This window comes from Columba livia, chromosome 18 (assembly GCF_036013475.1).
Source record: "Columba livia isolate bColLiv1 breed racing homer chromosome 18, bColLiv1.pat.W.v2, whole genome shotgun sequence".
NCBI classification, from domain to species: Eukaryota; Metazoa; Chordata; class Aves; order Columbiformes; family Columbidae; genus Columba; species Columba livia.
Genome location: NC_088619.1, coordinates 700205 through 725668, shown reverse-complemented (window position 1 = coordinate 725668; position 25464 = coordinate 700205). Strand labels below are relative to the sequence as shown.

The 25464-nt window shown below is 57.6% G+C and overlaps 1 protein-coding gene across 1 annotated transcript; it reads left to right on the top strand.

The window, feature by feature from the left end:
• The first annotated feature begins 100 nt into the window (after positions 1-100).
• ARHGAP44 (Rho GTPase activating protein 44) lies at positions 101-25109 on the top strand. The gene is given in 22 exon segments (XM_065034369.1): positions 101-348; positions 9682-9721; positions 11451-11555; positions 11623-11699; positions 12492-12603; positions 13445-13521; positions 14262-14379; positions 14645-14713; positions 14788-14869; positions 15698-15825; positions 15947-16058; positions 17322-17403; positions 18306-18386; positions 18472-18585; positions 18705-18796; positions 19545-19725; positions 20293-20310; positions 20585-20806; positions 22597-22694; positions 22776-22923; positions 22925-23118; positions 24214-25109. Coding segments are annotated over 22 exon segments (2340 nt in total). The 5' UTR covers positions 101-295; the 3' UTR covers positions 24351-25109.
• The last annotated feature ends 355 nt before the right edge of the window (positions 25110-25464 follow it).

The following is a 25464-nucleotide window of genomic DNA, read 5'->3' as shown; positions in this document are numbered from 1 at the left end:
AGGGTCCCTCTGCCCGGCAGAGCCCTCCAGGGCGGGCGGCTCCAGACTACATTTCCCATCGCCGCCGCGGCCGGGGGCGGTGCGGGGCGGTGCGGCGCGGAGCGGGGGGCGCGGAACGCAGGCGGAGGCGCGGAGCCGCGCAGGGGCGGCGGGCCCGGCCCGGCTCGGCCCGGCTCAGCCCAGCCCGGCTCGGCCCAGCCCGGCTCAGCCCGGGCGAGGATGCGGGAGGGGCGGCCCGCGACCCCCGCTGCCCGCCCGCGCTGCCCGGGCGAGGGGCGCCCGCCCCGCCGCCACCATGAAGAAGCAATTCAACCGCATGCGCCAGCTCGCCAACCAGACCGTGGGCAGGTACGGATGGGGACGGGCCCTGCCCTCACCCTGCCTGCTCCCTGCCCTGATCCTGCATCCTAGCGATGTCCTGCCTGCCCCACTGCGCCTGCATCCTGCCCTCTCCCTGCCTGTTCTGCTGCCCCTGCTCCCTGTACACTCGTGCCTGCCCCACTGCCCCAGGCCTGCACCCCACCCGTATCCTGCCTGTCCTACTGCCACTCTACAGTGCCCACTCCCTGCCTACCCCACTGCCCCTGCTCCCTGCCTGTACCCTGCCACCCCACGGCCACTAATCCCACCCCCTGCCCGCTCCCTCCCTGCCCCACTGCCCCTGCGCATCCCCCGCCCACCCACCGGGCTGCCTCCTGCCACCCCACTGCTCCTGCTCCCTTCCTGCACCCTGCCTGCCCCACTGCCTGTGCGCCCAGCCCTCAACCTTCCTGCTCCCTGTGTGCCCCTTGCCCTGTTGCCCTCATCCTGCCTGCTCCATGCCCGCACCCTGACCACCCCTCTGCCTGCACCGTGCCCCACAGCCTGCTCCCTGCCTGCCCCACTGCCTGCCTGTTAACCCCTGCTTGTCCTCCTGCACACACCCTGCCCCACTGCCCCCTTGACCTGCCCCACTGCCCCCTTTATCTGCTGCGCCCCTGCCTGCCCCGCTGCCCGTTCCCTGTGTCCCAGGGTCACCTGCCGTCTGGACACCCCAGCCCTGGTGCTGTGGGGTGGTCCACTGGCCTGCGCCCCCCCAGCACCCATGGGTGGCCCTGGCTGGCTGTGGGGCGGGGGTGCAGGGGGTGCACTGGGGCGTGGGTGGAGGGGCCATGCCCACGGGGGTGCCTGTGTGTGCCAATTCTCAGCTAGACACAGGGTTTGGTGGTGGCTCTTGTGTAATTCCTGGAGATTTTGCAGCTGGGGGGGCTTTATTTATGTTTTCATTCCCAGTGTGGCACTGGGGCGCTGGCACTGCCACGGCTGGGGTGTCGGGCTCAGCATCCCCTCCTGGAGTCGAGGGCTTGAACTTCTGCTGGCGTTCCGTGCATCCCCCCTCACCGTGTCCCCCATGGTTATGGGGACACCGCGCTGGCTCTGCATCCTCAGCCAGGCTGGAGGGGGTGGGTGGCAGCAGCTCCTGCCCCAGCACACGGGCACAGGGCTGGGGTGGCCGCAGGACACCATCCCGGGGCTGCAGTGGCTGCGCGGGAGTGTGGTGCAAGAATAGGATGTGGGAACGCGGTTTGGGAGCGAGCTGCTGGAATCCAGCGCGGGAGCGTGGTGTGGGAATTTGGTGTGGGAGTGCAGTGCGGGAGCGAGCACGGTGTGGGAATGTGGTGCGGGAACAGTGTGCGGCTGCACGGTGCAGCGGCACAGTGGCAGGAACATGGTGCGGGAACACGTTTGGGAGCGTGCTGCAGGAATCTGGTGCGGGATCACGGTGTGGGAGCGCAGTGCAGGAACGTGGTGTGGGAACACGGTGTGGGAACATGGTGCAGAAATATGGTGTGGGAATGTGGTGCAGGAACATGGTGCTGGAGCACGGTGTGGGAGTGCGGTACAGTAACCTGATGCAAGAACGTGGTGTGGGAGCACTGTGTGGGAGTGTGGTACAGGGAACATGGTGTGGGAGACCAGCTCCCTTGGGGGAGCAGCAGGAGGAGGCTGTTTTGGGGACAGAGCTGTGAATTTCTCCTTGTGTCTGCACCGGGCTGTGTTTGCTCTCCGGACAGGCGGAGGAGGTTTGATGCGTCTCCAGTGCGGCTGGGGGCTGCAGGGGAGGGAGGGCTGTCCCCAGGTCCCTCCACCGCGGCGTGGGAGACGTGAGCCGGGCACTGCTCACATGCCTTCAAAATGGTGCCGCTGCCGAGGCGAGCATCCTCATCCTCCTTCCCGCATCCCCGGGAGCGCGGGGCCGCGCCGGGTCCCTGCGGCACCCGACTGGCAGCCTGGGGAGCGGGGATGGTGGCCGGGGGGGCTCGGAGCCACTAAACCCCTAATCCTCTTAGGGGCTCGCTGCGACGGTGGCTCGTGACAGTGCCCTGGCACGTCTGCTGCCTGCAGGGCTGCCTGCGCTGCCGGCTCTTCAGGCTGGTTTAACGGGGGGGTGTGTGGGCCCCTCTTTGCTCAGCACTGGGACGGGGTGGCTGGAGGCTCCAAGCACTCGGCAGGAGCTCAGGGACCATCCTCTTCCTCTGCCTGTCTCTGTCAGTCTCTGTCTGGAGTATGGGCTGACTCTTTATCCCTCTTCCCCACTGCAGAGCCCTGAGCAGCCCTCTCCAGCTGGCTGGAAATAAAGAATAATAGATGGGAACAAGGAATAACAAGGAATAATAAATGGAAATAAAGAATAATTAATGTAAACGAGGAATAATTAATGTAAATGAGGAGTAATGAATGGAGATTAGGAATAATAAATGAAAATAAGGAATAATAAATGGAAATAAGGCATAGTAATAGAAACCTGGTGTTTTGTCTCCCTGGGAGCGGCTCATTGTGGTCCCATGGCAGGGGACAGGCAGGAGGAGCCTTTGTCCCTGCGAGGTGGCCACAGCTGGCACTTGTGCCGGGGGCGGGGCTGGTGGCCAAGGGACAGGGTCACCTGTGCAGGAACAGCAGGGATGGGCCGGGCTCAAGGTTAGGGCTGGAGTCAGGGTTAGGGTCAGCATCAGGGTCAGCCAGGGCCAACCGGAGCAGACCGTGCTCTGCTGTGCCCTGGGCACTTTATGTTGTTTAGGTCGTTTCACCAGATACAAAGAGCTGGGGATGCTCATCCCAGCCCAGACCTGCGCTTCATACCCAACCTTCGGGAGAATTACTGCCCCCCTGGTCTTTAGGGGGCCATAATAGCTCCGCAGGGTGCAAAAAGGGAAGAGAAATAGCTAAATGGCTGTAAAACATTTTGAAGATGCTCCCTGCAAAGCATTTTAAAAAAATAAATTCTATTTATTCACCTGTTCCGTTGGCAGGAGCTCATGTTCTCACCTCGAGGCCGTGGGACCGTGCGCACACACGTGTGGCAGCGCTGGCTCCAGCAGCAGAAGAACCCCATGAATTTTCTAGAATTGGCTCAGTATAATTTGTTTTCCCCATCAGGAATAAAACAGGTGCATGGGGATGGGGAACGGCACGGCGGTGCTGCCGAACGGGGGTACACTGGGGGGGACGCTGGGGAGGATGGTGCCGCTGTGAGCGGGGGTTGTTTTGTCCTCCTGGTCCTTTCTGAGCATCCCCAAGCCGTATCCCTCATGCCGGGGGACAGCAGTGGCTTTTCAGAGTGCACGTCACTTTGGCGGCTCTCAGGGCAGATGGTTTTCCAAGCACCAGGACGTCTGCACGTAAATGTAAAGCCTTTAAGTACTGAGGTTTTATTCTTGGTGCAACAAGAACATTCTGCAAGAAACAGGGATGTCTTATTCTGCGTGTATGAAATAAGGACAGAGGGAATAAAACCACCACCTGGGATTTTTTCGAGGGGATTTGCAGGAGGGAACAACGCGCTTTAAATAGCTGGTTTCCCCGTCTGCACTTTGGGCTGCTGGGGCTCACCGTCAGCCGACCCTCCTTGGGTTTTTGGCTTTACCAAGTGCCGCCGCACCCCTCAGATGGTGCCAGCAGCATCCTCGCAGCCCGGGGGATATTTTTATCCTCCTCGCGAGGCAGCAGCGCTGACAAACTGCAGTATTCATGGAGCAGCCTGAAGGTTTTGTCCTCGCAGCAGCAACCTCCGGGCCCTGGGCTTCATGGGGGCTTCGCTGTGGTTTTCAAATGGGGACTGCAGTGTGGTCAGGGTGGAACCCTGGGGTGGGTTTTCCTTTGCTGGGGATGCACCAGGAGCGAGGAGCAAGGGAGATGAGGAAAAAAGGCTTTTCTGCCTTTAAAACTCCATCCCCCGTTTTGCTTTGAGTCCTTTGGTTTTCCCAGTGGTGGGCAGAAGGATGGAGGAAAGCTGGACCAGCCTTCGCCACTCCTTTCATCCCACTTTTCCAGCCTAGCTTGGTCAGTGGGCGAGCTGCTGGGGTGAGCCCTGGCCCCGTGCCCGCTGGGTGGGCACTGCCACCCTCAGCTGTGGCTTTGGGACACAGGGACCGTCACTCCGAGTCACCAGCCGGGGCAGGACATGCCTGGGCTGTGCTGGAAGAGGCGCCGGCGGGGCCGTCTCACCACGTCTTGCTGGATGTTGCAGCTCGCAGTTGTCTCCCTGAGGGATCTGAGCAGCGATTTGAGGATATAAATATTTTATGTTTCGCTTCTCGTCTGCTAAAAACGCACTGGAAAAAAAATCTGCGGCCCCGTTTGGCCTCTGCTGGATCCTGGTTATGAGCCGTCGGGCTGTGTGTCCCTGGGGATGTGGTGGCCGGAGCGCTCAGCCGGTGCCGGCGCTGGGACAGCAGGGTCCTTGGAGCAGTATACAGCCCGGAGCACAATGCCCAGTGCTTCCAGGGGTTGCCCGGATGAGACCCGAGGGGCTTCCACCTTCATCCAGCTGCGTGGTTGAACCTCACCGCACCAGCCTCCCCTCTGAGCTCTGGGGGCTCAAGGACCTTGCGTTTTCCCGCAGGTACCAGCCCCCAGGCACATGTGGCGGCACAGGAGGGGGATGCAGCAGGACCGGGATGGAGCCGGGCACCATCCTCATCCCCGTGTGGGATGGCAGGACATACACCCGTCCAGGGGGGTTAACCCTTCTGCCGCGGGATGACCTTGGCCGTATTTTTGTGCCTCCCTCTGCCCATGAGGCTATTTTTAGGCTGGAGCAAACAGAAATCGGAAGACACGGCTGGCATCAGTACTTCAATAGGACATATATATGGGCATGTTGCAGCAAGGGGGTGGCCAGGCATGGGGGCGAAAGGTATTTTGCGCAGGAGGCATGGGCAAAGGCCTTCTCAGGGCATCACGGAGACACGTCCTGGCTCCTGCCCATCCCCACACCAGCCGAAGTGTTGCCTGAGTTGGGCGTGGTGGTTTTCCCATTCAGACAGGATATCACCGTGAAATCCCCATCATGCTCTGAGTTTTGCTGGCTCAGGGTCAGATCCAAGGCTGGGAGCTCCTTGTCTTGGGTGGTTTGAGCATCAGAAGGGGGATGGTGGTGGGGACACAGGGTGGATGCTGGTGAGGGATGATCCAACCAGATAGAGATATCTGACATTGGGAGATACTCCAGAGAAGCACCAGCTTTGCTATAGCTCCCCAGGTCAAGACTCTGGCAGCTCATGTAGTATTTATTTGGAAATCAACTTAATTTGCTTGATTGGTGTTGATTCCTGCTGGCAGCAATTAGTTTTTTGCAGAAGTGAACGCCCAACCAAATTGCAGCTGCATTCCCTGCTCGTTTGCTTTCAGCTCTCCATATTAATTGTCCTTTTCTCCTGGCTGTTTGCAGGGATGTGAGTGCTGACTGAGGCTGAGCATTGTCTGGATTTGTGCTGAGAGAAACAGCTTCAGGGTGGAAATCTGGAGGGGAAAGGGAGGGACAAGTTTTTATTTGCCTAAAGGAAAGATGAAAGTGCTGAAAGCCAGTAATCTTGTCTGCCTCGCTAAGGGTTGCTCCCACAGGATGCACGTAACTCCTAAGGCATGAAGTTTTGGGGGATTAGGGACCAGCCAGGGAAATTGGGGGGTCCCTGCCCCCTCTTCTGGGTGCTGTTGTTTGCTGAGGTCAACTTGCATAAGCAAAACCAGTTTCTGGTTCCCCAAGAAAGGCTGTGGCTCAGTGGGGGAGCTCTGAGACACAAGGCTGGAAACACCCACATCAAAATGAATGGGTGAGAGGAATTGCCCAGAGCTGACACTGGTTTAAACTGGTGCATAGAAATGCTGAGGATGGACTGGTGGGTGCTGGGGTGGGCTGGAGGGGCTGGGGGTTCATTCGTTGGGAGCCAGGCTGGAACAGAGGGAACATCTCTGCTGGAGCGCGACGCGTTTCCCAGCGTCAGTTGCATCCGAACTGGTTCCTCTCGATACTGTTGATGAGTTTCTGTAGGGCTGCAGGTTCAGAAGCACCACTGTGCTTTGGGCTCCTGCGTGGTCTGAACTGAGCACTTGAGGGCAAACTGGGAGCTGGGGCTCCGGAATCCCAGGGGGTTCAGCGAGTGGTTCTGCCTGGGGATGGCAAGCCAAGGTGAGAGGGCCTGGGAGGGACATGGGGACGCAAAGCTGTCCGTGGGTGGGATGCTGAGGTGAGCATGATACGGGGAGGGAGAATAAAGCACAAACCAGAAAGGTTTGTTGAAGAGGAAGGGCCGAGCCCGCTGAAGGTGCTTTGCCGAAATCCTCATAGAGATGCTGCCAACCGGCTCCAATAAAAGGCAAGTGGGATGATATTTCTCCATCCCCCCGGGTGCCCCAGGGAAACCCCTGGGTACCAGGGAGGTGACACTGGGACACCAGGATCTCCCTGAGCATCTCTGAGTGCTGGCCAGGGCTCAGCACCCAAAAAACACCCTACCCAGGCAGGATGGAGCCTGGGGGGAGCAGGAGAGTCACCATGTCCCCAGCTGCTCCCTGGCAGGAGGAGCAGGAGAGTCTCCATGTCCCCAGCTGCTCCCTGGAAGGACATGCATGCTGGTGTTTTGCTGCCAAGCGTCACCTGCTGCAGGTCCGCAGGATGGCTCATAAAACCATCTAAGCTCCTGTGAAACCATATTAACTTTAGGCTGAGACTTTAGAAACATAACGGATATAATGGGATTTCTCCCGGTGGCATTAGCACGGAGGTGTAACGCAGCGTGATGTCAGTGCAGTAGGATGACTTTATTTTTCAGTCTTTACAGAAAACGTGACCATGCTGAGCAGCCTGGACTGGGCGCTCTGTGGGTTTGGAGGCACTACCAAGTTCTCACACTCCTGGATATTGTTTGCAGTGTTTGCAGTGCTGCTGGTGCAAGTGCAGAGACAAGGGCAACTATTTGTATTTATTTGATACATTCTTGAAAATCAATAAGGAGCTTTAGAGGGGGTTTCAGGACGTTGGTCAGCAGGACTGTGCGTGGGTACAGGAGCAGGATCTGTCCCGCCTGCAGCTGCTAAACCGTATTCAGTGGGGCTGGGACCAGGCTCTTGGCCGTGGCTGCTGGTGGCATCACGCGCAGGGTCCAGGTGCCCCAAGGCAGGAGACTTGTCCCCTGCCCTGGCTTTGCAAAAACACCCTGTGGTGGCTTCTGGGGACACACCTTGCCCTGTTCTGCACAACAAGGCGTGGGAGCAGTGGGATGCCTGGGGACGTGGTACCTGCTCCCGCTGCCACAGGTGACACCAGAGTGCCACATCCAGCCCTGTGCCACTGTGGCGTGTCCCCGAGACCACAGAGAGAGCCCCATCCCCATCACAAGCCGGAGGGGAGGAGGGAGCATCCCGGCTCCTGCAGACGCCAAAACCAGGCAGGGAAACCTGCGCTCCCGCTGTGTGCCTGTCACTCCACCCGGCCCTGGGCAGCTCTCGGGTGGCTCCAGCAGCCTCTGTGGTTGTTCCTGTCCATTAGATGCTGCAGACTTCTTTTGCCCCCGTTTTTAAAGCCAAGTTAATCTCTGGAAGGCCCCACAACCTGATGGAGCGTCCCAGGACGTGGTAGGGCTGGCGTGGGTGTTCGTGCCAGGGCTGTGGCTGCGGGACACTGAGGTTTCTCGTGCTGATGATGTGCTGAAAAGCAAAATGAGGGCAGATTTTTGTTATCCTGTTTGAAATGTTGTTTTCTGCTTCCAAAATGTGTGTGAGAGCGTAGCACGTGTTGGTTTGTGGCTGCTGGGAGAGAGATGTGCTGGTGTAGGACCATGGGATGTGCAAAGCCTATCCAGCAGCTCGGCTGGAAGAGGGGAAAACACACTAAAAACATCACTTTTTGGGGGAATGTTTTCCCAACGGTGCAAGGATGCAGGGACTTGGTTCTCCTTCAGCCTTTGTGAAGTTTGGCAGCGATTTCTGGGGTGCAGAGCCGCGATGTGTGCTGGCGCTGCCTGCGCGTGGGTGCGCGCTGCTCGCCTGCTTCCCTGCCACCTCCTCCTTCGGGATGCTAAATATACCCCGAGCGGGGAAGTGGGGACAGCCGCAGTGGCTGTGCCAGTGAATATTTGCTGCTCTTTTCCCTGTTTCTGCTAATTCTGCAGCTTTTCCAGCCCTGTCTGTAAATGATAGCAGAGGCAATTTGCAGAAGAGGAGGAAAACCTGCTCCCAGGTGGCCAGCACATCACTGGCATTTCAGATAGAAGATATTATAATGCGTTCATCTAACCCCTTTCTTTTAAAAAGAAAAAAATAAAATAAATAGCATTTTTTTCATTTTTAAAACCAACTTAAATCAGACATTGGGACAACATCAGATTTAGCGCAGTTAATTTACACTTTTTAAGCGTCTTTGGACACTGTGTACTTGGGGATGAGCCCACAGGCCAAGCCTGGCCCTGCCGGCGCCGCTGCTGTGCCGGGTTTGCTCTTTGAACCCGGCTCCGCTGGTGCTTGCTCCTTATGTCCCTTTTCAATACTTTACTTAGTCTCTCAAAGCTGAGAAAGCAGCTTGGACAGCAGAAAGCATCCAGGGCTCAGGCGATAAAGGTGTTATTTTAAGAAAGATGAGAGCACCAAGCTTTTGTTACTTGTTAATGAATTTTTAGGGACTAATTGACTACATCATAGTTCTGCCCAAGCGCATCTTGACGGAGGTCATTTCTCGAAGAGAAATGCATTAAAATGGTAAAAAACAGACAAAGAAACAAACATAAAGTAAAGAAATGAGTAAATGATCCAGAGTGTGACGGTTTAACTAAGCCTGAGCAGCCGCGGGCTGTGCGGGCAGGGATGCTGCGGGGCCGGGGAGGGTCTGGCAGCGGGTTTGTGTCTCTTCCTGCATCCGCGGCTCCTCCCTAGCACAGACAGCGACAACACGAGCTCTGGAGTGGTAAATCCGCTCCGACGAGCGGCAGGGAGGGTTGCGGTGAAGCCCCGGGTGGCAGCTGCCGCTGCAGGTTCGGTGGCTGCGTCGGAGCGAAGCGGCTCAGTCGTGCAGACGGGTTGTGTCCTTGAAATCCCCGGGAGCTGCTTGTGTGCGTAGATACACCCGCTCCTCCACGTTCTCCTGGGAATCTAGCATCCCTGTTCTGCTGAGGATGATGGAGGAGTAAGAGGGAGGTGAGGGGAGGACCCTGGGTTGTGGCACAGTCACAGTGAGCCATGAAGATGCTCCATCCGTTGCTTATTTAGGAGACAAGGTGATGGCCGGTGAACCCAGAGAGCTGTAAATCACCGGCTGCATCCGGATGGCAGAGCACGTTCAGCCATGCCCGGTACCGCAGCGTGCAGCCCCGGCGCTGCCGCCTGTGCCGGACCCTTCGCCAACACTGAGTGTTCTCTCTTGTCTCGCAGGGCTGAGAAGACGGAGGTTTTGAGTGAAGATCTCCTGCAGGTGAGATGCTCTGCAGCTGGTCTAACCCACCCCGGGTGCCCGGGTACCCACCCGTGGGTGTGGGATGTGGCAGCTGGTCGGTGCCGCGGTGCCCGGCGGTGATGAGAGGAGCTGGGAGGAGGTTGGGAGCGTGGGAAGCGACATCGACTCCCTCCCACACGCCCTCCCAGCCCTTTCCCAGCCTGGTTTTCAGGTCAGCTGGAATCTGATCCAGTCTTGGCTCTGTCGGGATGGCGATGTGATACCACTGGCCGGATTGCGGGCGCCCGGGTCTCCCATCTCTGCTGCCAGTGAGTTTTGTTCCAGAGATGGAGGCAGCTTGGTGCATTTTGCTCCAGAGATGGAGGCAGCTGAGAAGGTGCCAGCAAAGGGACATGAATTCCCAAATCCACCACTGCATTTGTGAGGTTTCCAACTCAAAGATTCTCTAAATCATGACTGGTAACTCGGGCACAGATGAGCAAAACCACTGCCCAGCCCTCGGCGAGGGTGCTCACCTTCCTCTTCCATCACGGTACAGTGGCAGCCAGGCTGGCTGCTGTTGGATCCACTTCAAAACCTTATTTTGAGGGTAAATTGGTGTATTTCTCTACCTTCCGGCTTGGGAATTTGGTGCACGCCATTGCTATCAGATAGCAAATTGTGCAGGAACAGCCAGCAAACCGGAGTGCAAGGATGCTGGTGACAGGAGGCAGCGACCTGTGGGTGACAGTGGCTGCAGAGTGACCTTTAGCTCCTTCTGGCCACCACGTCACAGAATGAGAGACTCAGAGAATCCTGGGTCGGAAGGGACTGCCAGGATCATCTGGTCCAACCTTCTTGGCAAAAGCGATGACATGTCCTGCTGTCCCCAGGGATGGGCAGGGGGCATGATTTGTAGATCATATATACGAATAGTATGCATACTTTATATAAAAATGTTATATATATATATATATACATATATATATATACACACACATCCATGTATATGTTGAAAGGATCGTGTATATGTTGCAGAGATGGCAAAGGCTGCTCTGCCTCAGCTGGGCGTCATAGAGATCTATTAGTTATATATACAAAATATTTTTATATATAGTATCTAACACATATTATTGACATATTAGCATATATAATACATATGATTATACAGCTATAAGTGCAGTGGCAGTGGGCTGCTTGGCTGCAGTGCCAGGCTCCGCAAGGTGCCTCGAGGACTCTCTGTGGCCTCAGCGCTTCCCACGCTGCCCCCGGGCAGGGAGTATTTTGTTTTGCAGATCATTTCCCAAGATTTCAAACTTTAGGGACTTTTTTGTTTCCAGACTTTGAGATTTCCATGTTTTCCCTGAGTCTCTCAGCTTTGGTTTTCAGCAGGTCTTGGTTGCGGATATTTAATGTCTCATCTCACTGAGTTTTGGGATTAAATTGTTAATTTGTTCAATGCAGAGGCAAATAAGCAATTTCCAGCCCTGCGCTGGAGCTGCAGCCGGTTTGGTTTGTCAGACACCTCCTGCCCTTGCCCGGGGACATGTGGCTGCTCTGGATCTGGCCCTTGGGGTTGCGATGAGGCAGCATCATCCTGGTGAAACCTCAAGGCATCCCTGCCCGCGGGGGTGCTGGGCTCCGGGGCCGTTGCATCCGATAGAGCAGCAATTAAAATGGCTTTGACCAGCAAGAAGTCCCTTATGTCCCTGCACGGTGGGTGCGGGAGCAGGCAGGACACCCCGGTGATGGGCAGCGCTGTCCGCAGGTGGAGAAGCGGCTGGAGCTGGTGAAGCAGGTCTCGCACAGCACCCACAAGAAGCTGACGGCATGTCTGCAGGGCCAGCAAGGCGTGGACGCCGACAAGCGCTCGGTGAGGCTGTGGCAGGGCCGGGGGGCCGGGGGACAGTGCAGTGGGGAACGCAGCCCTGTCTTTGCAGAAGAAGCTGCCGCTGACCACGCTGGCACAGTGTTTGATGGAGGGATCGGCTGTGCTGGGCGACGACTCCCTGCTGGGGTAAGGGGGCCTGGCTGCTCTGCTGCAGCTGGGATGTTGTTGCTGGGAATTGCTGTGGTTCTTTCTCTGTGGTGTGGGACAATGAGGGGTTTCACAGCGGTGTCAGAGGGGCTGGGATGCTGGTTTGATCTTGGTAGTCATGGAATTGTAGAATCACAGAATGGTTTGGGTTGAAGGGCCCTTCCCAGCTCCCCCAGTGCCCCCCCTGCCATGAGCAGGGACATCTTCACCAGCTCAGGTTGCTCAGAGCCCCGTCCAGCCTGGCCTGGGATGTCTCCAGGGATGGTTCAGCCACCACCTCTCTGGCCAACCTGGGCCAGGCTCTCACCACCCTCAGGGGCAACAAACAATTCCTTCCTCATGTCCAGCCTGAATCTCCCTCCTTTAGTTTAAAACCATCACCCCTTGTCCTGTTGTAACAGACCCTGCTCAAAAGTCTGTCCCCATCCTTCTTATAGGCACCTTTATAGTCCAGGAGTTTTCTTTATTCTTCTCCTCCTTGTGATAAGTTGGGGTCCTTTAGTCACACATTATACAATATAATCTGTATTAAGAAAGTCTGTACAATTTCTGACTATAATTAGTACAAAAGTCAGGAAACGAGATTTTCCTAACACGCGGGATGCCCACAGTCCCTGCACTGCCACCCTCCCTCCATCCCCCTGCCAAGGCAGCACTGTCCCACAACACTGCCGCCACCCCCAGGGGCTTTGGGTGACCGTCACCCACACTGCTGGGTGTGGGATGGCTGCCTGTCCCCTGTGGTGCCCAGCGCTGCCGCTGCCCTTGCAGGAAGATGCTGCGGCTGTGCGGGGAGGCGGAGGACAGGCTGGCGCAGGAGCTCATCCACTTCGAGCTGCAGGTGGAGCGGGACGTCATCGAGCCCCTCTTCGTGCTGGCTGAGGTGAGTGGCGGGTGGGTGTCCTGGGCTCAGTGTGTCACCATGCTGGGGACTCACACCCCAAACAAGCCCAGGGAACACAGGGTTTCGCTGCTCCAGCGGTGTGTTTGGTTCCTGGCCCTGGTGAGTGACTTTTCTCTCGGAGCCGTTTGCTGAAGCTTCCCCTGGGGCAGCGTTTGCTCCATCGCTGGGCTGCTGCGGGGCCATCGGCCCCCCAAGCTCCGCTCTCGCTGCCTGTGCTCCTTTCTGCCTCTCCCGAAGGCAGAGGTACTAACACCCTTATTTCTGACCCACTCTTGTTTGATATATTATATAAAGTTTTTCCCCCTTTTCCTCTCTGCTGCCAACTTTGTTTTTCTATTTCACCTGACACTTTTTGGCCCCACTTTAACATCTCACAAAATGTCTTAGGCTTGGTTCTGATTTTCTCTTCCCCAGCAGAAACAAGAGCTTTATCACTGTGCTGGTGTTCAGGGCTTTCAGCCTTTTCTGTCTCCTTTTCCAAGTGGTGTCTGTGCATGGGGGCTTCATATTTGCTGTCCCCAAAAGCCCTTTTCGTGCCTTTCCCCCGCTCCCCAGTGCAGGGAGCTTTGGTCCCCCAAGGATGCTCCTCTTGGGGATGTGGATTCTACAGTCAGGGATGTCAGGGGGGTGACACAGCCCCGGTGGGGACATGGAGGAGGGACAAATGGTGCCATCTCCTTAATGATGTTAAACTAATGAGCTCCATCCTTATCCACCAGGCTGGCACCTGCCCAATCTCACAGTGTCACAGTCAGGTTCCCCCTGTCCCTGTCACCTCTCCAGGGTGTTTATCTCCTCCCATTCCTTTGTCTTGCTGCAGGTGGAAATCCCAAATATCCAAAAGCAGAGGAAGCACTTGGCGAAGCTTGTGCTGGACATGGACTCCTCCAGGACGCGGTAAGAAGCAGCTTCAAAGCTGCTTTATAAAACAGAAAAACTCCCAAGTGATGGGTAGCGCCAGGGAGGGCACGTCCCATAGCCCTGGCACCACAGCTCCCTTGGGACAATAAGTCTGGGCCGTGTCACCATGTGCCTTGAAGCCAAGCTCTGTGATGAGCCAAGATTTCTGCTCATCTGCAGAATCTGCAGATCCCTTTTCCTTGCCTGTACTTTTTACTGGCACAAATCTTATTTTTTTTCCTCTTTTTCCCTACCTGGGTGAGTTCTTACATGAGCTCAAAGAGCCGGGTGCTCCTGCGGCTGTACAGTAGTGCTGGGATGGCGCAGGCCTGTCCCTTGGGGTTGTTCTGTGTCCCAGACACTGTGGTGGGACTTTGGGCTGTACTCTGGGTTTTGTCATTGAGTTGGCCAAGCCCTGGGGAGAGGTCTGGGAGGTGTCCGTTGTCCCCAACATCATGTCCAGGCTCTTCTATCACCTTCCTCTCTCCTCCTGCCTGGATGAGGCTCATTCTGCTGAAATAAACTGCTTTATCAGAGCTGGGTGCGTGCAACCAGTTGCGGGGAGTGGGGACGCTGAGGTTGGGAGTGGGTGCTGCACCCCATCCTGGGTTGGGACCATCTCCATGGGCTCAGCCCTGGGGAGCGTGGTGGCCTTGGCTGAGATGGGGCCCTGGGTTCCAGACACTGCTCTGTGCAGGTCCCCATCCCCCCGTGACAGCTCTGTCTTCTCTCCGCAGGTGGCAACAGTCGGCCAAGTCCTCGGGTCTGGCCAGCAACCTGCAGCCCTCGGGCGCCAAAGCTGACGCTCTGCGGGAGGAGATGGAGGAGGCGGCCAACAGAGTGGAGATCTGCAGGGTACCGGGGGGCCGCTCCTTGCTGGGACAGGGAGACCTTTGACCGCAGAAAACCTGCAGCCTTTCCTCTTATCCCGGTCTTCACCCTCTTGGGTTTTAATTTGTGCTGTTCAGCCCACTGGGATGTGCAGCCTTGGGCTGTGGCTTGTTTCCAACTAACTCCTGTTGTCACTGAGCTGGTCCCTCCCGGTGGCCTCAGAAAGGGCCATCATGGTGGCATCAGGGCGGCATGAATGGGACAGTGACTAATTCTCTGCTCTCTGCAGGACCAGCTCTCGGCTGACATGTACAATTTTGTGGCCAAAGAAGTAGACTATGCAAACTATTTTCAAACCGTAAGTGCCACCCGTCCCCACGAGACTCCTCTGTACCAGGCCAGGGGGTGACAGCTGGTGCCATCTCCCCACAGCTGATCGAGGTGCAGGCAGAGTACCATCGGAAATCCTTAGCGCTTCTGCAGAATGTTCTGCCACAGATTAAAGCCCAGCAGGGTAAGTGCCCGTGGGCTCTGTCCTGCATGAGGCATGAGGCCAAGGGCTCTGTGTCACGCTGGAGCCGTGTGGGGCTTCACCGTGGTGATGAGCGGTTGCGTTGTCATCCTGTGGCGTGGTGCTGGGTTTGCAGCTGAGCATTCTCCCTGTGCTCCACAATCTGCATCCCACCTGTCCTGGCGCTGGAGAGGGCATCCCATTCCCATCCCCATCCCCATCCCATCCCATCTCATCCCATCCCTCTCAGTCTCAGGGCACAGGATCCAACCAGCATCCTGGGGATGGGGGGAGAACCTGCCAGAATATTGAGCTCAACACTGGGGGGGAACCCAGCGCCAAGGTGGGATCTGGGAGCTTCACTTTGCAGCTTGGGGCTGGGACACCGAGGCTGGGGACAGCCCCACGCGATGGCCTGAGGACAGCGCGTTCCCCGGGGCAGGGCTTGGGGTGCTGCCATCACTGCAGCACAGCAGGGAGTGATTTGTATTCTATTTTTTTCTCTCAATCCCACAAAATATTCCTGCCTCAAACTGTGATGGAAGAAGGGGGAATGTATTGCAAAGGTTTGCCTGTGATTGCTCCCTCCGGAAAACATTATCCAGCCCCTTTGAAAATGTCCTGTGTGGTGACTGGAAAACATTTTGTTTGGATTTCATCTTTAAAAAGCCCTTCCCGAGCCACCCAGGACAGCAGTGTGGGGTCCTGTTGTTTTAACAACATCCACATGTAATATTCTGCTGCCAAAATGCTGTGATCCAAGCACCTTTTTGGGGAGGGGATGCTGGATCCAGTCCTGTCCCCTCCTGTCACCCCCTCTGCCCGTCACAGAGGCGTGGATGGAGAAGCCGTCCTTCGGGAAGCCCTTGGAGGAGCACCTGGCCGTCAGCGGGCGGGAGATCGCCTTCCCGGTGGAGGCGTGTGTCACCATGCTGCTGGAGTGCGGCATGCAGGAGGAGGTGCGTCTGCGCCCCACCACCCGCCGCTGGCCATGATGGAGGGGGATGAGGAACCAGGGGGCCTTTGGGGACATCGCTGGTCCCAAAGCTTGTCTGACACCCTCCTGTGTCCTCTGCAAAGGGTCTTTTCCGAGTGGCTCCCTCAGCCTCCAAGCTGAAGAAGCTGAAGGCTGCACTGGACTGCTGCGTGGTGGACGTGCAGGAGTACTCGGCTGACCCACACGCCATCGCAGGTACTGCTCCTCGGGGCGGGGGTGCTGTGGTGGCCCCTGCAGCCCACAGGCACTGACCCAGAGGGTGGTCATTGCTGGTGTGGGGTCTAGTTGGAGGCCAGTAACTAGCGATGTAGTTGGTACTGTGTGTGACTAACATCTTCATGTTCATTGGAACAGGCTGCCCAGGGCAGTGCTGGAGTCACCATCCCTGGAGGGGTTGGACAGTCAGAGATGAGGTTCTCAGGACATGGGGCAGTGCCAGGGGTGGGTTATGGTTGGACTTGATGACCTTGAGGGTCTCTTCCAACCCAAATGATTCTGTGATTCCCCTCTGCTGAACACTGGGGAAGCCCCACCTGCAGTGTTGGGTCCAGTGCTGGGTGCAACAAGAGTGACCTGGACATAATGGAGTGTTCAGTGAAAGGCCATGAAGATGCTGAAGGGCCTGGAGCATTTCTCCTAGGAGGAAGGGCTGGAGGAGCTGGGACAGTAGGAGCAGAGAAGGCTCGGGATGGATATAAAGTCATGCAGGGAGGGTGCAAAGCAGCCAGACCTCTTCCTGTTGGTGCCCAGTGCCAGGACCAGAGGCCATGGGCACCAGGTGAACCACGGGAGGTTCCTTTTGGACATCAGGAGACACTTTGTCAACATGTAGGTGACTGAGCACTGGCACGGGTTGCCCAGGAAGGTGATGGAGTCTCAATCCTTAGAGATACTCCAAAGCCAGCAAGACATGGTCATGGGCAACCAGCTCTGGGTGGTGCTGCTGGAGCAGGGCGTGGGACTAGGTGACCATCTAGTGGTCCCTTCCCACCTCACCCCTTCTCTGATTTGTTCCTAAGCCTTTGAACAGCAAAGACAGAGTGTACAGGAGGACAAATGCAGGTGCAGAGATACAGCTCTTGGTGGCAGTGGGGACATTTAGGAGTTGCCATCATCAAGGAGCACAAACCCCAACCCATATGTCCCCTCCAGCCAAGGGCTTGAGCAGCACTTTTGGGCACAAGAGAGGAAGAAAACAGGGATGCAGTTGTAATCTGAGGTGACCTCAGGGCCCTGGTGATACTAATGAGGGTGGTGACGCTGATGAGGTGATGCTGATCAGGAGAGGCTCTGTGGGAACCTCCACCAGGCTGGAGGGACTAACAGGTGCTGGGAGACATGTGGGTGGGGAGGGATGGGAGTCAAAATGCTGAAGAGCAAAACCGCTTGGTTACTGGTGGCCACTGCCACCCGCAGCACCTCCTGCGTTGCTGAGCCCTTGTCCCCCATGTGTCACAGGAGCCCTCAAGTCCTACCTGCGAGAGCTGCCAGAGCCCCTCATGACATTTGAGCTGTATGAGGAGTGGATCCAGGCCTCCAAGTGAGTCTGGGGCATCTCCACCACTCCTCCGTGACATGGGGGGTGGCATTTTGGGTCCCCATGGATGGTCTGGGGGTCATGAGTTATTTCTGATGTGGCTCACAGCATTTGGGATGTTTCTCTGGAATCTGAGAGCCTGGAGGATTCCAGTGATGCTCCTTGAACATCATGGCTCCCAGCAGCAAGGGTGACCTCAATGTCCCCCATGGTGTCCCCACCATGGTCCAGAGCACCCTGGCCGAGGTGGCTGAGCTCCCTCAGCAGCTTAGGGTGAGCCCTTGGTGCCATTTCTGGACAGGTGTGCTGACCCTGGGGACCTGGGGCCAAGGGAGCTCCCGCCTGCTTTGCTGGGGTGCTCTGCACCCTGGAAACCCCAAACCCGGCAGGATTGGGCCAGCTGAGGTGGCACCAACCTGTGCCACCATGGGAGGTGACAGAGGGGCAGAGGGAAGTAGGAAAAGGAGCATCACTTTTGGGGTGGGACCCACCTCGATGGTATCTGAATATGGATCTGACCATGTCCCCCACCTGCCCTGGGAGTGCTGGAGCACAGCAGGGACATGGTGGTGGCTCAATGGAGGGAACGGTCCCCAAGGGTGGCACATGGGGGAGACAGCTGTTGTTTTGGGGGTCTGTTTACAGTAATTTCCCTTTCCAAAGCAAATGCATCCCCAAAAGACAAACCTTGGGGGGACTGCACAGAAGTGAGGAGAGGACCAGAGTCCACCCTGCAGCTGAATGATTTCCTTCTCATTTTGCCTGAGTTTTGGGGGTTAATTTACTGACATAATGTTGGCAGCAGCCCAAGGGTCTGGCTGGGTCCCCAAAGGCAGGGCTGCAGGGGTCAAAAGCCCCAGGGTGGGTTGGGGATGGGGATGAGCCTCTCGCCCACATCTCCGCAGCATCCCGGAGCAGGAGAAGCGGCTGCAGGCTCTCTGGAGCGCCTGCGAGAAGCTGCCCAAAGCCAACTACAACAACATCAGGTGAGCCTGGGGACAGTGGGACCCGGGGAGGGGACAGGGCGGCTGTGATTCTGATACACCGACACATCTTGGCTCTGCTTTCCAGGTACCTGATTAAATTCCTGGCCAAGCTGACCGAGTACCAGGACACAAATAAAATGACACCGAGCAATGTGGCCATTGTGCTGGGGCCCAACCTCCTCTGGCCACAGGCGGACGGGTAAGGGATCCGTTTGTGCCACAGGGATGCTGGGGATGGAGGTCGAGGGGGCAAAAATCCCACCGGGAATAAGGCCAGGCTGTGGTGAGGTTGCTGAGCTGCTGCCCACCACCTCTCAGGAACATGACGGAGATGATGACAACTGTCTCGCTGCAGATCGTGGGCATCATCGAGCCGCTCATCCAGCATGCAGACTGGTTCTTCCCCGGAGGTAGGCTCTGTCCCTTGGCCATGGTGGGGGGGTGGGCTCTGGGGGACCCCCTGGCCCTTCCTGGGGAGCAGGAGCTGAATCACAGCATCCCAAGCTGGTGGGGGCTGAAGGGACCTCTGCAGATCCCCCGGTCCAACCCCTGCTCACGCAGGGTCACAGAGCAGATCACACAGGTGGGTCCAGGGGCTTTGAATGTCTCAGAGAAGGAGACTCCACACCCGCTCTGGGCAGCCTGGGCCAGGCTCTGGCACCTCCCAGCAAACAAGTTTCTGCTCCTGTTCAGATGGAGCCTCCTGTGTTTCAGTCTGTGCCCGTTGCCCCTCACCCTGGCGTTGGGCACCACTGAACAGAGTCTGGTCCATCCTCTGACACCCACCCTGAGATATTGATCCCATTGATCAGATCCCTCTCAGCTTCTCTTCTCCAGCTCAACAGCCCCAGCTCTCAGCCTTTCCTTGTAAGAAAAATGCTCCAGACCCTCAGCACCTTTGTAGCTGGACTCTCTTCAGTAATTCCTTGTCCTATTGTCCTTCTGCTGAGCTTCCATATTTATTTTCACCAGCCCCCACTTGCCTTGGTTTGGTTGGGGCTCAAGGGGAGATCTGGCAAGACTCATCACAGCAGTGAGCCCAACCAGCCGCTCCCGCACCCCCTGAGAATTCCTGCAGTGACAATACCCACATCCCACCCCTCACTGAGGACCCACAACCCAACATCCCCCGTTCTCCTTTCTTCCTGCACCCCCCAGACATTGAGTTCAATGTGACGGGGAACTACGGCAGCCCCATGCACGTCAACCACAACGCCAACTACAGCTCCATGCCCTCCCCGGACATGGACCACGCCGACCGGCGGCAGCACGACCAGACACGGCGGCCCCTCAGTGTGGCCACAGACAACATGATGCTGGAGTTTTACAAGAAGGATGGGTAGGGTCTCCGCAGGGCCAGGGTTTTGGGGGAGGGAGACAGTGGCATTGCCGTCACACTTGGTGGGAGTGGCACTGAGCTGGTGGATGTTGGGTGCTCCTGGGGTGGGAGGACCCCCCAGCTCTCCTGCTCTTGGGGATGCTCGGGTGAGCACAGGGCTTGATGTCTGTCCCCAGCCTGCTGGTGATGGGAGTGGGGTGGCCTGTGGCATGTCGCCGGGGCTGTGCCATGATGAGGTCAGATGCCCTGGTGTCCCCAAGGTCTGTGGGCTCTGCTCCTGGGGAAAGCTCTGCACTGTGCATGACCAGCCCCCATGCATCTCACAGGGACTGCAGCCGGTCAGGTCGGCTACAAAAAACACCCCCAGGGCTCTCCCCATCTCCAAAAAACGTTCCCAGGGCTTTCCCCATCACCAGCATAGCCCCGTCCCTGCTGTGCCCCCTGCCTCCTCCCTCAAAGCCCCATGACATCGCAGCTCCTTTTCCAGGCACTGTGCTCTCACCCTGTGCATTGTATGGTTTTAGGGCTATTTTTTACACTAATAATCGTGTGTTTCTGCCCATGCAGCCTTAGGAAAATCCAAAGGTACTGTATCCTCTGCAGTGGTGCTGGGAGGATGCTGGGTGGTTACTGGGAGGATGCTGGTACCTGCCAGTACCTGGGGAAGGGGGAGGTGGCTGGTGGGTGACACAAGCACGTCCCACACTGCCACCCCCACCCTATTGCCGTGGAGGTTCATTCCCAGCAGCTGCCTGGTGGAAGAGGAGTTTTTAGGGACCAGGCACCCCAAAGGAGCCATGACACAGTGCCAGCAGTCCCTTCCCAACAGGCTGACAGCCTGTCTCTGTGTCCCCCCCAGCATGGGCGTCAGGGTGATGGACACCTCGTGGGTGGCTCGCCGAGGCACCTCGGGGGTGCGCAAGGCATCGTCCACCCCACCGGCCACTCAGCCCCCCGCGCCGCCCGCCGAGCTCCCTGCCGTGCCCCACTCACCTATTCCCGAGCAGTCACCGGATATTTCAGCCACCCCCTCCCCACCTCCCACCAGCTTCGGCTTCCCCCCAGGAGCCGAGCGGACAAGGTAAGACCACCAGCACCCCCGTGTCCCCAGCCTGGGTGTCATCTCTGTGTGTGAATCAAGCAGCAAAACAACCCCACAGCCATGCTGGAGGCAGCAGGAGAAGATGCTCCGCATCCCAGGCAGAGGAGCAGCAGCCCAGGGACAGTGGGAGCAGAGGATGCTCAGCATCCCTGGGAGAGGAGCCACATCCGGGGGGCAGAGGATGCTCAGCATCCCTGCAGCCACCGCAGTGTCCCTGTCCTGCCGGACCTGTGCTACATTCAGGGATTTTCCTGTGGGTCCCTTGTCTGTCTCACTTTGGGTGTTGCTGGGCTGTAGCGAAATTTGGGCTGGAGGTGCAAGGAAAAGACTGAAGGAGCCCAGAGTCCCCCGAGCCCTTCCTCTGCCCACAGTCTGTGTCTGGCTGTAATTTGTATGGGCCAGATGTGAGAAAGCACCTAAATTCCACTTTTCTGCCCGAAAAAGAGGAGCCGAGCACTGCAGCAGCCTGCAAGCCGGGCTCTGCCCTGGGGTGCACCCATGGGTGGGGTGGCAGCCCTGGCTGGGGTCATGCTGTGGATGGGACGAGGTGGGGGGATTTCAGCACCGTGAGGGCTCCACCACTGTTCTCCCCTGCCCCCCCCTCACCAACGCTTCTGCTCTTTTATTATTTTTCCCTCCTTTTTTTGTTTTTTTGCCTCTTTTCTGCCATTTCTGGACATTTTGCAGCAGGGCTAACCTGGTGTCTGCCTGGCTGGATGGCGGGTCCAGCCGCCCCCGCCCCGAGGACAAGCGGGTCCCCCTGTCCCCCCACTGCTGGCCCCGTCCCCTCTGGCCGGGCTGCACCCGGAGCCTTCCCCCTCCCCGCTCCTCCTCCTCGCCGCTCAGCCCCGTCCCCCCCGCCCAGCCCTGCGCCCCCCGCTGCTCCCGCTCCCCCTGGCACTGCTCCCCCATCTGGCTCCCCCCCGGGCCGCCCCCCCGGGGCAGCCGCCCCCCTGCCCACGCCGCGGGACTCGGCCCGGAGAGGTAACGGGGAACCGCAGCGGGGTGGGGGGGGGAACCTGTCACCGCTGTCACCGGGGGCCCAGGGCCCCGCAGCCGGGCTGGGCGCCGAGAAACACGGGCTAAGGCGGGAGCGACCCCCTGGCCCTGCCCGGGATGCGCGGGGGGGCAGCGGGAGGAGCGGCGGGGGGGGCGGGGGGGGCAGGACCTCGCGGCTCTGCCGCCTTCCTTCCTTTTTTTTTACTTTTCCTTTTTCTATTTTTTATTATTAATTTTATTTTAATTTACATTTTATTTTCATTTGGTTTTTAATTTTAATTTGGGGGGTTCAATTTTTTTAAATTCGTATTTTTATTTTATATTATTTTGTTTTCCTTTAATTTTTATTCATTTATTTTTCATTTTATTATTGCATTCCATTTTTTGTTTCTATTTCAGATCTTTTTGTATTATTTTGCGTTATATTTATTTCTATTTTCCTTTTCAAGTTATTTATTTTTATTATTTTCTTTGTTTCTTTTCTATTTTTATTTTATTTTATTATTTTATTTTATTTTATTTTATTTTATTTTATTTTATTTTATTTTTCCTTTTTCATTCTTTAACTATTTTTATTATTTTCTGGGGTTTTTAAATTTTGCATTATTTTATTTCAAATTGTTTATTTTTATTCTTTTTCTAATTATTATTTTGTCTTATTATTTTCTTTAAATTTTTCTTTCATTTCCTTTTTACAAGTATTGTTATTTCATTGCTGCTCTTCTCCGGTCCGTTCTGTCTCCGCTCCATTTCCGCCCGTCTCCCCCCAGCACTTTAAAGCCCAAGGAGCTCTCCCCCGGGCCTGGGCAGCCGCCGCCCGCCGCCCCCCCCGCCCCCGCCGAGCAGAGCCCGCACGCCCCGCGCAAAGGTAGGAGCGGGGCGGGGGGTGTGGGGGGTCCCGCTCGCTGTGACCCCCCCCGCACCCTGACCCCCCGTGTCTCTCTCGCAGTGGCCAAGAAGCTGGCGCCCATCCCGCCGCAGGGGGGGACGCAGCCCTCCCCCGCCAGCCTCTCCCCCACCCCCCCTAGCACCCCCTCCCCTTACGGCCCCCCCGCGCCCTCCCCGGGGCCCTGCCTGTTCCCCCCGCAGCCCTCCCCGCCCCCCCCCCCCGCCTCCCCCGCCCCCCCCGCTCCTGCCCCCGCCCGCCAGCACCGCCCCTAAATCTCGCCCCGCCCCCAAAACGCGGCCCCGCCCCTCGCTGCCCCCGCCCCCCCAGCCTCCCCCTACCCCCGCCGCCCCCCAAACCCCGGAGCTGCCCCGCACGGACACCGCGGGGGACGGAGCCCTGACAGGTAACCCGGGGGGGCGGCTGCTGGTGGCCCCGGGTTCGGTTGTGCTGGTGGCCCCGGGATGTTGGCAGTGTCACTGGAAAAGTGGAACTGTCACCAGGAAGGTGACTATGTCCCCTGGAAAAGGTGGTGATGTCCCTGAGAAGGTTGCAGTGTCCCCAAGAAAGTGGCAGCATCCCTGGGAGGGTGGCAATGTCCTCAGGAAGGTGACAGTGTGCTCGAGAATGGTAGCATCCTCGGGAAGTTGGCTATGTCCCCAGGAAGGTGGCATCCTCCCTGGAAAGGTGGAACTGTCCCCGGGAGGGTGATGATGACCCCAGGAAGGTGACAGTGTACAGTGGCAACATCCTTGGAAAGCTGGCTGTGTCCCTGGGAGGGTGACAATGTCCCTGGAAAGGTAGAAGTGTCACTGGGAAGGTGGCAGCATCCTCAAGTGGAAGGTGACAATGTACTCAAGAAGGTGACAATGGCCCTTGCAAGGTAATAATGACCCTGGGAAGGCAACAATGTCCCCAGGAGGGTGGCAATGTTTCTGACATGGCAGAACTGTCCCCAGGAAGGTGGCATCATCCCCATGGAGCACAAGCCAGTGCTGCTGTCCCAACCTCCCTGTCCCTGGGGTTTGTTGCGGTGTGTCCCCACGGTGTCCTCGCAGCAGTGGGGCTGTTTGAGGGGACAGTCAGGGGCATGCTTTGGAAGTGCCAGGTGGCGTCAGGGACACTGTGGGACACAGAGGCTGGGGGAGTGAGGGCACAGCTGGGAGCCCCTGGCTTTGGCCAAGCTGGGCATGGGGACTCTGCTCCTCTGGGGACCTGCGAGATGGGGACAGCGCAGGTGACACTGAGCCCCTGTGGACCCCGCAGAGCCAGGCTGCACTGTTCTCCAGGGGGGCTGCGGCCCTGGCACCAGTGCAGCCCCAGTATGGCACCGGCACAGGCAGCATGTGGGGACATCAGTGCTGGTGTCACAGGCTCTGGCCAGGGTGGGGTGGCACAGAGCAGGGAGCAGCAGTGACATCCCTGCTGGTGGCACTAACGTGGTACCAGCCCTGGTGAGGCATCCTGCCGCAGTGTCCCCCATGGCTCTGCCCTCCCGCAGGTCTGCTCCGTTTTGAGGTCCCCTCGCTCCATGTCCCCCCGGATGCCACCATGCGCCGGGACCCGCTGGAGGCATCGCAGAGACTCTCGGGGCTGCAGCAGCAGGAGGAGGAGGAATCGGAGAGCACAGCCCTATGACAGTGTCCCTGGCCCCCAGCTCACCCATGTGGCACCCAGGGGCCAGCACCGGCCACCGGCACCGAGGGCCACCGGCAAGGCACCCAGTTCGGGGGTGGTTGCTGCTCTTTATTTCATTTTTTTTTTTGGCCTTATCCAGACTTTGCCTTTCAACTGGGTGCCTGTGCCTCCCCTCCCACCCCCACCCCGCAGCACCCACGGTCCTGCAGTGATGCCACCGTCTCCTCTGTGTTCCCATGGTGGGTGGCGCTGGGTACCGGCCAGGTGACAACGAGCTTGCCAGCGCTTTGCAGCGGGATTTCATTTCTTTGGCTTCTTCCCCCTCCACTTGTTTGCCGGAGCAGGACGGGACCTGACCAGCAATAACCTGGGGATGCAGGATGTGGCCCCCCCGGGCTCTCGGGGTGCCGGTGGGCGAGGGCATGCGTCCCTTGGCACCCGCTGTCCCCATGGGTTGGTGGCTTTGGTTGTGCATGTGAAGAGAAATTAACCTTTTATCCTTTCCAGAGAGAGAGAAGAGAGATATATATATATATCGGCAGAGATATATATATTATATATTTGTATATATATAGAAAAAATATATAGAGATTTGTTTTACTTGGAGCCATTCCCACCCACCCGGTGCACAGAGGGAGGATGGAAATGGCAGCGCTTTGCCCCCCTCAACCCTGCTCGCCCTGTGCCCCTTGCCCCAGGCGGGTACCGGGGCACCAGCACCCCAAGGCGATCAATAAATCCGTGTGCCACCTGCTCTGACCCCCCCGGCAGCGCTGGCCTTTGGTTAATGCACCCGTGTCACCACGCGGGGGAAGCATTGGTGGGGAGGGATGAGAGTTGGGGGGGTAAAAGGGTGGAGTAGGGGCTGTGTGGGATGTTGGGGTCCTGGTAAGGTGGGATGGGGCAGTGCCAGGCAGGGGGTGGTTCCAGCACAGATTTGGAGTGGTCCCACCCGAGATTCTGGGTGATCTGAGCCCAGATTTGGAGTAGTTCGAGCCTGGATTTGGGGTGATTCCAGCCCACATTTGTGCCCACTGGTGGATTTAGGACACAGGCTCTTGGAAGATGCTTATTTTTTGCAAGAAATGGGCTTTCATGGAGGTTTGGTTGATAG